Genomic DNA, 14481 nt, shown 5'->3' with positions numbered 1-14481 from the left:
TATTAAGGGATTTAAGGATTCAGGGATATAATCTGATTTGTGCCCTGAATGGGCCATGCAGGCTGCTGTGGGGGATTGGCTCCTGACAGGAGGCAGCTGGTCATGTGGGCAGGCCTGGGCTGGGGGTGGTCATGGGGACAGAGAGAAGAGGGCTCCAGGAGGCAAACTGCAGCACTGGATGGCGTCGGGGAAGCTGGTCCCTCACCTGGCCTGCCAGAACCGCAGGGGGGTGAGCTCAGCCTGGCTTGAGCTTACAGTGTAGGGCCTACATCTGAGACGTCCAGTGTCCATGCCAGGAGGCAGCTGGACCCTCAGATGTGGAGCTCAGAGGACAGAACACGGGAATCCCTGGCCCAGGTGCTGTAACTGAGCCTAGAAAGGTAGGCAGGCGGCTGGAGAAGACGATCGAGTTTAGCAGTTGGCCGCCGACCAGGTGCCAGGCGAGGCCAGTAACAGCCACACGGAGGAAAATGAAGTGAGCGGGGGTGGGGGAGGCGGGCTGCTCAGAAGCCTCCTGTGCCCAAGACGTCAGTAAAACCACTAAGAAATGGCCACAGGGGGAGCTGGCAGGGAAGTCGTGACCTTGGCAGGAACTGCGTCAGGGCCAGCAAGGGGGCTGAAGAGACTGGAGCAGGTTCAAGAGTGAACAAGACACAGGAAAACCCTTTCAGCCAGCCTCGGGGACAGGCCAGCACCAAGTCTCTTTAAATTATTTTATTCAAGAAGGTAGGGAGGACAGACAGGGGACTGAGCTGAGCCCTGAGTCCCTGAACCTCCCAGCTCAGCCCCCACAGCAGGACAAGACAAAAGTCAGGGGGTGGGAACTCCAGCCCCACCCAGACAAGGCTGGGACAGGCAGGACCCAGGAACACCCATGGCATGTCCTCCAGGCTGTCCTCCCAGAGGGCAGTGACCTGCTGCAGGGCTATTTGGGGGTGCTGCCCCCCTTCTTGGGGGTGGTGGGCTTCTTGCTCTGCCAGAGGTGTCCCTGGATGGTGAAGGCGTCCACACTCATGGACATGGTCTTGGCGGGGATCTGGGTGAAGCGCTTGCGGTCCGAGTTGTACTTGTAGATGCCCTCGACCATGGCGGGTGTGACAGTGCGGGGGCCGTAGCCCGCCAACCTGGACAGCTCCTCCGTCTCCCCCGACAGCGTGTAGAGGGCCCGGAACTGGCAGCTCGAGTCCCGGAAGAGGATCAGGAAGTGGTTGGCCTTGCTCTTCTCAATTTCCTGGTGGGCAGGGGAGGCGGTCAGCCAGCCCAGCAGGATCCTGGACCCACCCGCTGCACCCCCATGCCCCGCCCCAGCACAGCCTCACCTCCAGAATGCGGTTCTTCTGTGGCTCGTTCACCCTGCCCGCCAGGCAGCAGTGTGACAGGGCATTGTGGATAATGAACTTGTTGGACTTGGCGCTGGGCTCCTTGTATAGCCGAGGACCTAGGGGGCAGGGTGGTCAGGGCTGGCTGGGGACAGGTAGGACCCAGCATTCGCCACCATAAGTCCCACTCACCTGTGTACTCAGGCACTGACGCTGGGGAGGAGGCGTTGCTGCCGTTCTCCCAGTCGCGGTCACGGTTACCAGGCAGGCGGCTTGGGGACATAAGACCAGATGGGGAAGGGGCCCTGCAGGGGAGAAGGGGTGGGACGGAGATGTGGTCAGTGGTGGGCAGAGCCACCCAGTATGTGATGGGACCAGGGGACAGACAGCCCAGAATCCCCCCTCCCCCACAGAGTGGGAGGCATACACGTGTGTTGTATGCCCTCCCAAGTCCACGCAATGCCCTCTTGCGCTCTCAGCCTCAGTCACGCTGCACAACCACTCAGGTGCAGGGAGGCACATTCTTAGGTTCTGTCCATCAGGTACAGACAATCCCCCTTGCACACATTCGTGTCCTTTCAGCCCTTTAGTGGCAGATACACTCACGCCACATCATACTTGTAGGCTCACACACTTGCACACACACAGACTCAGGCCACTCGCCCAGGCCGAACTCACCGAGATGGCCTCTTCACCCCCAGGTTATTGGCCTCGTTGGCCACGGTTGACAGTGACAGAGTGGACTGGGAGTAGACCTTGCTGAGCCGAGAACCTGGGTAGGGGGGTAGAGAGCGTTCGTTCAGGCCCTACCTGAAGCCCCCTTGTCTCCAGAAATGACCAGTGGGGCCTAGCCTGGCAGACTACGAGGGAATGTGGCGTCAACCCTGCCCAAGACCCTCACCCTGTGCAGCCCCCAGCAGAAATCTCATCCCCAAATGGACCCGAGGGGACCTCCTCCACTCAGCCACAGAGAACTCGGGGCCGGATCTGCCCAGCAGCCCTTACCTTACTTACTGTAGGCCCCACATCCCTCTGGAAGTCTTCACCCAGCAGGCAGGGCACCCCACCTGAGACCCTTATCACCCACATACAGCACCCCCTGCCATATATCCTTCCCCTCCCCAAGGGGTATTGGGCAAACCACACCCCACAGTCCTCACCCAGCAGGCCACGGGCAGGACTTCGTGCCAGGGCTGAGTCATCGCAGCAACCAGAGCGTGGCCGGGGGGCCCTCCGTCCACCCCGGCCTGGCCCCCCGGCCCCCCGTGGCCGTAGCACCTTATCCAGGTCATCCATCAGCTTCAGCTGGGCACGGCGTTCATACTCGAGCCGTGTGAACTCCCCCCGCCTGGTGCCCACCTCCTCTTCAGCTGGGGCCCGGGCAGCGGGGGCTGGAGTTGCTGTGGGGGCCGGGGGGCTGGGGACCACCTCCTCCTGGGCCAGTCTGCAGATGGAGAGAACGAAGCAGTCAGGTCATGGGGTCACCGGTGGCAGGGGTCCCCAGGGACGAGCCCAGCCTTACCGCACAGCCTCCTCTCTCCGCTGTTCCTTCTCAGCCTCCTGCCACTGTTTGCGTCGCCGCGCCTCCTCCACCCGCCGTTGTTGCCGCTCCAGCAGGCTGGCCCGCTTTTGGGCCATCTCGTCCTCGGGCTTGTCTTCATCCTGGGGGCAGGCCCTGAGTCCAGCTGGCCATCCCTCCCCTGGCACAGCTACAGGCTGATCTGTCAGCCCAGCCTGCCAGCCACTCACCTGTCCTTTTGATTTTGTAATTGTTCTAAAGGCATTTAGTTGGTACCCACTTTATGCACAGCCCCATGTGCCTAAGGTACAATGGGCGGGGCCAGCTGGGGTGCTGTTCCCACAAAGCACTTAACCCAGTGGGTTAACCTGACACCACACACTAGGGAAGACGCTAACCCCATTTGTCCATCTGTCTATCACCCAGCCATCTATCCATCTGCACACCCCCATCTACCCACCCACACACACCCTGTCTGCCCACGCCCACCCATCCACCCACCAGCTCCATCTATTCTTCCACCCACTGGAATGCCACATCCACCCAACCGTGTCCACCTGCCCACCCACCTCCCCACTCCCTGACCATCCATCCAAACCCCCCACCTGCTAAGGTGACTCACCTTATAGAAGAAGCCCAGGCCACCGCGGGGCTCTCCCTCTGAAGATGCCTCTTCCTCTAAGGAATCTTCAGCACCAGGGGGGCTCCCGTCTCCCTCATCCTCAGCCGAGGGCTCTTCCAGGCTGCCCAGTGGGATCTCAATGAGGCCTGGCCTGGCTGAGGGCTCCTCAGGAGGCGGCCCCTCGGACAGGAGGATGGAGGAGCGAGTCTGCACAGGCACCTGGCTCGGTGAGAACTTGCGCAGGTGGGGGAGGCTGTCAACATCATGGGGAGGTGTGAGCACCCTCGTCAGAGGCGCCAGCCGGAGATCCGCTGGCCGCGTGTGCTTGGGGCTGCGGGGAGTTGGGCTGGGGCCGGGCCCTGGGCTACGCCGGGCAGCTGAGGCGCGCCGTACAGGGCTGGGGGATGCAGCTTTGGGGCCCATAGTGGGGCCAGGGATGACCCATGCGGCAGGAGACGGGGCAGCAGGAGGTGGGGCAGGCCCAGGGGCCTCAGGTGGGCCCAGGAGCCGCTGCTGCTGGTCTGTGAGCCTCTGCATGTCTCGTTGCAATGAGTTCAGTGCAGCACTCAGCTTGTTGACTGCCCGGTTATAATCCCCCAGTCCCTCGGGGGGCACTGGGCCCAGTTCTGGTGAGAAAGTCACTGCCTTGGGCCGTGGAGACGGCTCACCCTGGCCCTCACCCGCCGGCCGCTCCCCACCAGGAGCTGGGCCTGGCTCTGCCTCTGCCTCTGCCTCGGCCTCCCCGCCAGCCTCCCGAGGCTGCACCTGCAGGAAAGCACTCTTGCCCAGTCGTTGGCGGTGTTTGGCAAAGATGGCCTCAATCCGTCGCTTCTGAGCCTCTATGGCCCGCCGTTTCTCCTCCAGCCGGGCTCCAAGCTCACTCATCTCTGAGCTCAGGGCCTCCGGTGCTGCTGGGGTGGCCACTGGGGACCCAGCTCCGGCCTCCACCTCGGCCTTCACCAGCTGCTTCTTGCGTTCAGCAAAGCTGGTCATCTTCACTTCAGAGTTGCTGGCAGCTGGGGACGAAGCCATCGCCTTCGGCGAGCCCTCAGACAGGGCCTGGGGTTTCAGTACCTCCCCCGCCTGGCAGGGAGAAGGTTTCGAAGGGCCTTCGGGGTGGGGCAAGTAGGCAGGTACCTTGTCGGGTGGGTAGGAGGAGGCCAGCGTGGGTTTGGAGGGCCCTTCAGGGGAGTGGAGGTAGAAGCTGCCATCAGCAGCCCCATCTGGGAGCAGCCGGGGCTCAGCACTGTGGATGATCTGCAGGGCCTCCTCGATGGTGGGCAGGTCACCAGGCTCTGCGGGTGGTTGGGTGGGGGTCCGGGCCGGCACGGGACGCGGGGGGCCCAGGCTATCTGAGCTGACCGAGCGGAGTAGGACGGGGTCTCCCATGACGACATCCACGTCGCTGTCCAGGCCAAAGGGGGTGCTGAACGACACAGCCTGGGAAAGGGGACGGCTGCGCGGCCAAAGGGAGGGGTTAGCCCCGGGCCCCGCCCCAGTCCCGCCCCCTCCGCTGTTGGGGGAGGGGGAGAACCCGTGAGATGCGCTCACCTGAGCTGTCGGTTCCAGGCCTTGCCGAGGACCTCCATGTGGGACATGGAAGGGGAGGACTTCAGCGAGCCTGGGGAGGGGTGGTCAGTGGTCACTGTGGGGTCACTGGGGACCCTGGGCGGGGTCAGCCAGGGCGTGTCACTGGGTGAGTCATTATGTGGATGGGTAGCTGGGGGCCATTTGGTGTCACTAGGGAGACTTGTTGATCCACTGGGAAGGTCACTGTGAGGATCAATGTGTGTCACCATGGGCTCTTTCAGGTGTCAGAGGGACCCAATGGAGGGGTCACAAGGGGACATGAAGTCAGCTGGGGTGGTCCTTTTGGGTGGGGGTCTCCAGGGAGAAGCCACCCCCTGCCCTCACCTGTGGATCCACGGAGTGGAGACTGGGGGCCGCCGGGTGACAGAAGTGGATGGCGGAAGTTGAAGACAGGAGAACTGCCAAGAGACGCATGTCAGCCGTGGGACGGCCTCCCTCCCCTCCCCTAGGGTGGAGACCAGAGCATGCCCCAGCCCTGTCCCATGACCAGGCAGGAGGAGGAGCCTGTCATGGCCACGGTCACTCATCCAGCACGGGAACCATACCTGCTGCCGCTGCTGTTCTGAGGGGTGGAGGCATCTGTGGCCCGAGGGGAGGCAGCTGCAGCACAGAGAGGAGGGTCAGGCAGGGCTTGGCCTCCCCATCCCCACCTGGACCCGGGGCCAGGCCTCACCATGACCGTCAGGCAGGTCCTTGGCCTGCACAAAGTCGGGTTTCAGCACCTCGAAGCACATGAACATCTCAGCCAGCAGCACCACCAGGTTGACCTGGAGGCGAAAGGCAGGGTCAGCCCACGGGACCCATGGCCTTGGACGCCCGCCCCAGTACCCCAGGCCCCAAGATGGCCTTACCTTGAGGGGCGGTGGTACATAAAGCAGGTCCTCGAGGGACAGCGGGCAGCCACGAGGAAGGCGGGAGGCGCAGAAATCCTGCACCAGCTGGAGGTTGTACAGGCTGTCCGCCACAGACATGGGGTCCTTGAGGCACACCTCTGTAGGGACAGGATGCCTGAGTCTATGGGCAGGAGGAGGGAACCCTGGGGGAGGGTGGGCCCAGAAGCCAGCAGACACGGAGGACCTCCTACAGGCCTGGGGCCAGGCATCCTTCATGAGGCGGGCACTGTGATGGGCTGTTCCTCAGGTTCCTCAGGAACACCACCTGCTACTTCCCCTGCGTAGGCCACTCACTAGTCCCCCAAGAACTCAACAAGCTTTTCCTGATCACCCGGCACCCTTCAGGGCACCTAACATCTGGAATGTTCTTCTAGAGGAACTTACTGTCTTTCTCTCTCAACGAGGACAGAAACCACCTGAGGTCTGTATTGTTCTCGCTGGATCCCTGCAGTTTAAAATGGGGTCTGGCACACAGTGCACACTCTAGAAATTTTTGCTGCAGGAATGAGTCATATGAAGTGCAGAGAGGTTTAGACACTTATGTGAGGTCACACAGCTAAATAGGGGAAGACAGAGGTTCAAAGCCAGGTCTGCCAATTCTGGAAGCTGCACTTAAAATGACTGCACCACTCTAGGGACAGACACCTGGGTCTTAAGACACTGGGCTCCTAAAGGCAGGGTCTGGTCCAGGCCCACTCACCCTCAAGTCGTAACAGCTGAGGACAATAGCAGTGGATTGTAGCAGCCAGTGCAGCCCCACTCGCCAGGTCCTGGAGGCTGGTCACGGTGGGAAAGCAGGGGGCACGTCGGGCCAGGGCACGGTCCTTGCGGTATCGGATCTGTAGGTGGGAGCCGGGTCAGGTCAGAGGTCATGCTTGTCCCCATGTCAGTGGTCATGCAAGCTGGGCAGGGATGCCTGGGGTTTCCGCCACGAGGGGGAGTGAAGCCAGGGGTCCCAGAGCCAGAGTGATGGGCCAGCCTGGAGCGGGGGAAGGGCAGCAGCAAGAGGCAGAAGAGGTGTCTGAGAGCAGCCAGGCCAGCAGCGGGGGCTGGGGGCAGGGACTCCTGAGATCCTGGGGTGGGGGATACGTTACCATGGGGGGTTTGCTCCCCGACTCCTTCAAACAGAAGGCAATTGCGTGCTGGGGGGAGAGGAGCAGCCGTCAGCGGGGCAGGAGGGGTGCTGACTTGCTGGGCCCCCAAGCATACCTCCGGGAGTGGGGAGAAGGAAGCCCTAAGCCCTGTCCTGAGCTCTGGCCGTCCAGCTCCCTGACTGCACTCTGGCTGGCTTTGGGGACCCCAGCTCCTCCCAGCCCGGAGGGACCCCACAGAGTAGCCTCCCATGTAGGGAACCCTCCTCCCACAAAAGACCCAGGCCCCTGCTTGGGGAGGGGGTGCAGAGGAAGCAGGTAGGCAGGAGAGGAACCCCCAACCCAGGCCCCAGGGCAGGGGGAAAGAGGCCCCGGAATGAGCAAAGGTGGGGACCTCATCCAGCCCAAAGTCTCTGCCCACATGCAGCAGTCACTTCCCCCTTGTAGAGCTTCAGGGATGGGCAACTCTCCCCTCCCCAATCCCCCAAAGCTGGGATCTATCCTTAGGAAAGCTGGAGCCTCAGGAAAGATCTGCCATCCTCTTCTGGGTTTGAGGGTCTTCCTCTTGGCTGAGGGGGGTGTCTTCTCCATGCGCCCTTCCCATTGGGGTCAGGATCATGTCTGATTGGCTGGGGTCCTCCCTTCAGAAGCACCAGCCGGCTCCCCACCTCGGTCAGGGGGATGAGCTAAGGGAGTTCTATCCTCTTAATTGATGGGAGAAGTTCATCCAGTCAGGTTAATGGGGAGGGGTCTGCCCTCTCTGAACAGTGAAGATTTCCCCCCTTCTCTTGGTTCACCAAGGGGTCCTCCCTGTCCCCCAGGGTTGAGGTCCCACCTCCTTTGCTCACAGCCTGGGGGAGGGAGGAGGAGGTGCAGACAGGCAGGCAGAAACAGACACACAGACAGAGTGACAAGCAGGACAGGCAGGCGGGACAGAGAGACAGCCCCACTTACAGGAACCAGCTTCCAGTACCAGCGTGTGGGGCACTGATGCCAGAGAGGCAGAGAGGAGAGCAGCAGGAGTAGGCAGGGGGAGAAGGCAAAGAGAGAGAGCGTCACCTCCAGCCCCTCAGTGCACGGATGGCCGTGCGGGCACAGCCCCACCCTGCCCCCAGCCCTCTGGTCGTCCGTCCTTCCATCTACATGGCCTGAGCCTCACCGAGGGCTGCGTGGGGGCCACCCCATCTGCAGAGGATGATGGAGATGCTCTCTGGGCTGCTTCCTGCTCCGTCTTCTCTTGCAGACGCCGGATGGTCTGAGGGGCCAGGAGAGGTCAGTGGTGCGGTCACTGGGTGATCCTGGCCCCCAGCCCATCCTGGCCCAACACCACCTACCGTGTCCACCCAGAAAAGGAGCTTGTGCTCTAAGCTGGCTAAGGCCAAGGGACCGGGCAGAGTCTTCGTCCACTCGAAGGCAAAGGCAACCATGAGCGCGTCAATGACAGCTAGGTGGGCTCCCTGTGGGGACAAGGACTGAAGGGTCAGACCAATGCCAGACGGAGGGTCCCCTCTGCGTGCCAAAAATAGAGGGGAAGAACCTAGAAATCAGAGGGGCTTGAGGGTCTGGGCCAGGGTTGGTGGGTGGGATCTCAGGAAAGGAACGAAGATCGGGGGTCCTGGAAGAGCCACTGCTGGGGGGCTGGGCTTGGAGGTCCGTGCTACATCTTAGGATCCGGTGGTCCAGGTAGGCAAATCCTCAGGGGCCAAAGCAGTATCTTTTGGGAGAAGCCAGGTATGGTGGGCAGAGCCCCGGAAAGGGGCTAGGCCTGGTGGGCGGGGCTTGGCGGACAGGAGGGGGCGGGGTGCCTACCATGAGGATGGGCTGGTGTCTCAGGTCGGCCTCCTGCACTGGGCGCTCGGGCAGCGCGGGCACCGTGCCCCTCCGGGCCAGCAGGGCCAGCAGCGCTGAGGGGCTGGGGGGTGTCTCGAGCTGTGGCAGCGCCTGGCGCCAGGCCCGGCAGTACAGCTCCGCTGAGAGCAGCAGCCGCGTCACCGGGGGCTTCACGTGCTCCTGCGCGTACTGGTCAGTGTAGAAGGGTTCCCACAGCTCCGAGGGTACATGCTCTGTGCGGGTGAGGGAGGGTGTGGGCAGGTCAGGGCCAGCAGGCACACACACCCCCTATAATCACATGGCCCCAATTAAGGGCGGGGCGGGAGGGGGGGTCAGGGTCTGGCCGGGAGGATAACACCTGGGAGAGTTGGGACCCGGGCTTAGATGAAGCTGTGGAAGAGTTTGCCAGAGGAAGGGGTAATGCTGTTCCAGGCGGAAGGGGGCACAATATTACTTAATTGCTTGCCCTGGGTGCCCTACACCAAAGCAACCCTAGGAAGCAGCCGCCAAGGATCCGCTGGTAACCCCAAAACCCAGGCGCAGAGAAGGAGTAACCTGCCCAAAGCCACACAAACGGGCAATACTGGGACTGGCTTTCAAACCCAGGCCCCAAGCAGACTGCACTCTCTCGCTTGGAGGCTGGGGTGGAACGAGCTGTGGATTGGGGGGCTGGCTGGCAGGGCACCAGATGGGGGAGTAGAGAGACTACAGACACTTTGGGGGGGTGAGGAGTCTGAACTTGGTAACTAAAGGAGGAGGTGAAAGAGGGAGGCTGCAGGCCCCATCAGGTTTGAGGGACAGAGGGGGAAAGAGGGTGTTGCCGAGATGGGGGTACAGGAGGCTGAGTCTGAGGGGCTGGGGTTTAGCAGATGGCGATATCATGTCACAGAAGCAACCACCAAAACCCTGAATGAGACAACCCTAAATGAGACGAGCAGAGTAAGGAAGAGGCTTGAAGAAGCCCCACGTGGATGGGGGTGGCAGGGCCTCAAGTAGGACCCAAGGGTGGGGAGAAGAAAGATCAGAATAAGACCCCAGGAAGGTTGAGGACAACACGGGTTCTTCCAGGGAGGCCCCAACTCTCATTCCAGTCAGAGCAGCTCTTTTGTATATTGGGGCTCTGTGTGTGTGAGAGAGTATGGGGGCAGGGTTCTATTGCTCAGAAACACTTGAGTGTGACTAGACCTTCCTCAGGTGCCCGTCTTCACAGCCACGCTCCCCAGAGACTTCCTGGCCTCATCCACAAGGACCCAGGCATCCTTGCCTTCAGTCCCTCCCGGCTCTTTCCCCACCCCCTAAAATCACACTTGACCTTCCCACTCAAAGCCCCACCCCTGCGGAGAGTTGTGTTCCCTCTGCCTCTCTCAACTCAGCTCCTTGAAAGAAGAGTTCTCCAGTTCACTTCCTTCCAGCCTACCCCGGCCCCAACCTCCCTGATCCAGCTCCCGACCTCCCAGCTCCCAGCCTCCTCAAGGCCAGCAGTGGCCAACCAACTCACAATTGTGGGCCCATATCTGGCCTGGGCTCTCTGCCCGGCAGCTCCTTCTTCTAGAAGTCTCCCCCCCCCCCCAGTGTCTCTCAGCTTCCCATCTTTTTCCGTCTCCCACCACTCAAACTAATATCCCTCCCCACATGCCCCTTCCATGCAGACCTCCTGACTCAGTAGCCTTGTAAATGGACCTGGCCCCACCACACACACTATGATGGTTTCCATGGCCATCCGAGCACCTGCTGCAGCCTTGGCTGTGAATCCCACCGACCTCTGGGCATCTCCCATAACCCTTAGCCTCTTGCTCCAAACCTGCTCCTTCTCCCCGTACCCACAGCAGTGAGCAATCACCATCCCTCTTTCCCTCTCCCCCTCCAACATCCAACGTCTTCTTGTTTCAACCTCCTGGCATCTTCCAAAGCCAAACCCACCTCCTTATCTCTCCAGCGCCTGGTCATTTCCTGCTCCCACAGGCAAAAATTAAGCAAGTTTCTTTCCTGAGGGACTTGTCAGGGCCTTCAAAATGAAAACGGGAGCGGTGGTACTGATAGCTAATGTTTATCAAGCACTTCCTCTACACCAGCGTGTCTACACCTCTGCACTGTTGGCATTTGGGGCTAGATGATTCTCTGTGCTGGGAGTGGGGTAAGCCTGCCCTGTGTACTGTAGGTTAGCAGAATCCTTGGATGCCAGTAGCACCTTCCTGCCAAGTAGTGACAACCAGAAATGTCTCCAGACAGTGCCAAATACCTCCTGAGAGCCAAAACTGCCCCCCCACCCTGTCCCTGATTGAGGACCACCACTCTATACTATAAAATGTTTATTAAACATTTACTGTAGAGCACTGCTGTCTGATACAAATATAGTATGAGCCACATATGTGGTTTTAAATTTTCTAGTAGCCACATTTAAAAAGTAGAAACAAGAAACATTGATTTAGCAACATAGTTAACCCAATATACACTTCACCCGTGAACAACGTGGGTTTGAACTGCATAGGTCCACTTACATGTAGCTGTTTTTCAAGAAATACAGGAAATATATTTACTCTCTCTTATGGTTTTCTTAATAACATCTTCTTTTCTCTTGGCTTGCTCTTATATACTTTAAGAATACAGTATATAATACCTAGGCAAAACTGTGTTCATCAACTATTTATGTTATCGATAAGGCTTCCAGTCAACAGTAGGTTGTTAGGAGCTAAGTTTTTTGGGGATCAAAACTTATACGAGGATTTCTGACTGCTTGGCGGGGGGTAAAGAGGGTGGAGTCAGTGTCCCTAACCCCCATGTTGTTCAAGGGTAAACTGTATATGCAAAATATCATTTCAACATGTAATCCATATAGAAACATTATTAATGAGCTATTTCACATTCCTGTGTTTTTTGGTACCAAATCTTTACCGTGTATTTTACATTTACAGCACATCTCGATTCAGACCAGCCACACGTGCTTTGTGGCTACCATGTGGGACAGCAGCTCCAAGTACAGGCAGCATTTCCTTACACCACGACCCCTTTCCGTGCATTTGGTCATTTAATCCTTACAACACTTACATTCTTTTCCCATTACGCAGATGAGAAGACTGAGGCCCAGAGAGCTAACTTGCCCAAGCTCACCCAGCTAGTACATAGCTGAGCCAAAATGAATCCAGTTTCCCTACACATCGCATAGGTATTCCGAAGGTATAAGGGGGTGCATGTGGTGTTTCCCAAAGTCGCTTAAAGAAGGCACCCTTTCTAGCTTATCTCTGAGCTAGAGTTCTGCTGAGCCCACCTGCCTGCATTCCTGCCCAGCCTCCTCACACCTGCACCTTGGGGCCACCAGAACTGCCCCTTCCCCAGACACAATTCCCTATGGGCACCTGCATGTTGGCTCTTATTTGGCGAGTCCCCGAACACCTTCCATGGTTCCCCAGTGCCCTCAGATCCTCGGCCTGACAGGCGCTGCTAAGTCTCATCAGTCTCCCTCATCCCCTGCCTCCCTCGGCCACCACCAGGCCACCACCAGGCCCCGCATGTTCTTCCTGGAGAACTCCCTGTTGGCCCATACCCCGTGCCTTTGCACCGTGCGTAATCTCCCCCTGGCAAACTCCTACGCATCCTTCAAGGTTCAAACCCTCCCTTCTCTCGGGAGCCTTCCCTTCTCCTCCCCTGCTTGGAAGATTTCAGGGATTTCCTCCCCCTGGGCTCGGCTGCGGGCCTCTAGCACTCTAAGACCTTATCACTCTAAGCAGCAATGATCTGGTTTCATGTCCAATACCCCACTCTCCTGCGTCCATCCCCAACCAATCCATCCTGAGCACCCAGCCCTGGGCTGGCACCCAACAGACATCCATAAAAAGTCCCAGAGTTCATGAACCAAGCAGAGCTCTGTTCCTCACTTCCCTCTCAGGGCCAGGTGTCCCACCTTCTCAGGCTTTCTGTTTAGAGAAGGTGGGTGGGGAACAGATTGAACTTGACCCTCAGGGAGGGTGTTACACAGGGCAGGGACCTGGGTCAGTGAGTCAGTACATCTCCTTTCCGTGAAATGGGACAGTAATTGCTACTCTGTCCCCTGGCCAGGAGACGGTGAATAATATTATTAATAAAAACATCACACGGATGCCAGCAGCAGTAATAGCAAGCCTCCGTGTCGTGTGTACCGTGTGCCAGACCCAGTGCAAAGAATTCTGTAGTCAGGCTCTCTCCTCGGCCTCCCAGCAACCCTTTGAAGAAGATACTGGGATCCCAAACACCCTTGCACTGTCCTGGCACACCGTGGGTGCCCCCACAGACATTTGCAAAATGAGTAAGTGACGAATGCCTTTTTTTTTTACAGAAGGGGAAATGAAAGCTTAGAGAATTGGGATAATTTGTCCAGGCCGGTGGAGCTAGGACTCAAACTCAACTCTGATTTCCAAAGGTGAGCCCTTTATGGCCTCATAACCCGGGAGGTGAGGGGCTCAGGCTACCAGTCTCTTCCTACCAACTGCCTTTCTTTCTCAGGCAGATCCTTGGGGACAGGCAGGCCCCAGAGTGGGCTGGAGGAGAGACAGGCTCAGGCAGAACCAGGACAGGGACAGCTATCACGGAGACCCACACCCAGAACTGGTTGATCTGGGAAGGCCACTGAGGGAGCATGGGCTGTGCCCAGCTGGTGCCAGGACCAGTGGGCAGGATCAGTGGAGGGCGGGGCGTCCCCCCTCAAGGCCCAGTCCTCAATTAACTCCGTGTTCCCCATGTCCAGGCCCTGGCTCCCATTTCTGGCATACGGCTCTGACTGCGCCCGCTCACGGCCTCCAGTCCTGGGAACCCACCCGCATCCTACCCCAGGGGTGGCCCTACTTCTTCACACAAGTGGGACCGGCTAAGGCAGTGGGAGAAGGGCTGGCACCTGGGCCCCGGCCGCAGGCGATCTTGGACAAGCCATTTCTCTTCTGCTGGGCTCGCCTGCATCCCAGGCAAAAAGGGGCAATAAGTCACAGCTGCCAGCGCTGGCCGGAGCCGTGGAGGTGAAACGGGGGGTTCCCCGAGCTCCCCGCGCCACCCGCAGCGCAGGCAGGGCCGACGCGGGTGTATGTCGGGCTGGGGGGATGTCCTCGCGGGCGCGTGATGTGAGTAAAGGGGAGGAGGGCGTGCAACGCAAGGCCCGCGCTGGAGACCCCGGCCGGCCCGCAGACACCCACCCGCTCACCTGGGCCCGGACGCCCGGGTCCCGGCGCGGAGCTGGGCCGCCGGCCCCACCCCCACCGCGCTCCGGCAGCCGGGCGGCCAAAGTCCACGGCCCGGGCCGAACAGGAGGCCTGGAGGCCCGGGGACCCCGGCAGCCGGCGCTATTGTTCCCACGGCCCCGGCCTCTCCGGCCCGCCCCCCGCACCTGCCGCCCCCCGGCCGGTACCTGCGCCCCCGAATGCGGCCCGCAGCACCCACGCCAGGCTGGCCGCCGCCTTGGCCCGCGAGAAATCGTACTGGTCCAGTGACTTAATCTCGGGCACCAGGAAGGTCCTCCGCAGCGGCCCGGGCCCGGGGGGCGCCGCCTCCACCATGGCGCCGCCGGGGCTGCGGGCGCCCGCTCCGCGCTCGCTCCGACTGGGTTGCGCCGCGCTCGCACCCGGGACGCCGCCACCGCCGCCGCCGAGCCAGGTGC

At 60.1% G+C, this 14481-nt stretch overlaps 1 protein-coding gene across 4 annotated transcripts; it reads right to left on the bottom strand.

Moving 5' to 3' along the window:
* Window positions 1–662: 662 nt before the first annotated feature.
* On the bottom strand, window positions 663–14459 carry CAMSAP3 (calmodulin regulated spectrin associated protein family member 3). Of its 4 annotated transcripts, none has more exons than XM_081076016.1 (19): window positions 14233–14459; window positions 8844–9097; window positions 8369–8491; window positions 8194–8289; window positions 7989–8021; window positions 7038–7085; window positions 6644–6782; window positions 5902–6041; window positions 5724–5817; window positions 5596–5650; window positions 5375–5448; window positions 5012–5081; window positions 3461–4916; window positions 2842–2981; window positions 2480–2763; window positions 1998–2091; window positions 1512–1624; window positions 1320–1438; window positions 663–1231 (listed from the first exon to the last, which is right to left on the bottom strand). In XM_081076016.1, the coding sequence occupies exons 1-19, from the start codon at window positions 14378–14380 to the stop codon at window positions 926–928; spliced, it is 3786 nt and encodes a 1261-aa protein (XP_080932142.1). In that variant the 5' UTR covers window positions 14381–14459; the 3' UTR covers window positions 663–925. The 4 variants fall into 4 exon arrangements, with proteins under 4 accessions (XP_080932142.1, XP_080932144.1, XP_080932143.1 ...); XM_081076018.1 differs by having other exon boundaries at window positions 3461–4865; XM_081076017.1 differs by lacking the exon at window positions 7038–7085.
* Between the last annotated feature and the right edge of the window lie 22 nt (window positions 14460–14481).

This window comes from Rhinolophus hipposideros (assembly GCF_964194185.1).
Source record: "Rhinolophus hipposideros genome assembly, chromosome: 16".
Taxonomy (NCBI): Eukaryota; Metazoa; Chordata; class Mammalia; order Chiroptera; family Rhinolophidae; genus Rhinolophus; species Rhinolophus hipposideros.
This window is presented reverse-complemented; position numbering and strand designations above follow the sequence as displayed.

Coding starts and splice junctions, on each gene's coding strand:
- CAMSAP3 (XM_081076016.1), bottom strand. CDS start 14,380: ATGGTGGAGGCGGCGCCCCCCGGGCCCGGGCCGCTGCGGAGGACCTTC. Junction 5,818..5,901: donor ATGTACCACCGCCCCTCAAG/GTAAGGCCATCT, acceptor TTTCGCCTCCAG/GTCAACCTGGTGGTGCTGCT. Junction 2,092..2,479: donor TCCTGCCCGTGGCCTGCTGG/GTGAGGACTGTG, acceptor CCCCCTACCCAG/GTTCTCGGCTCAGCAAGGTC.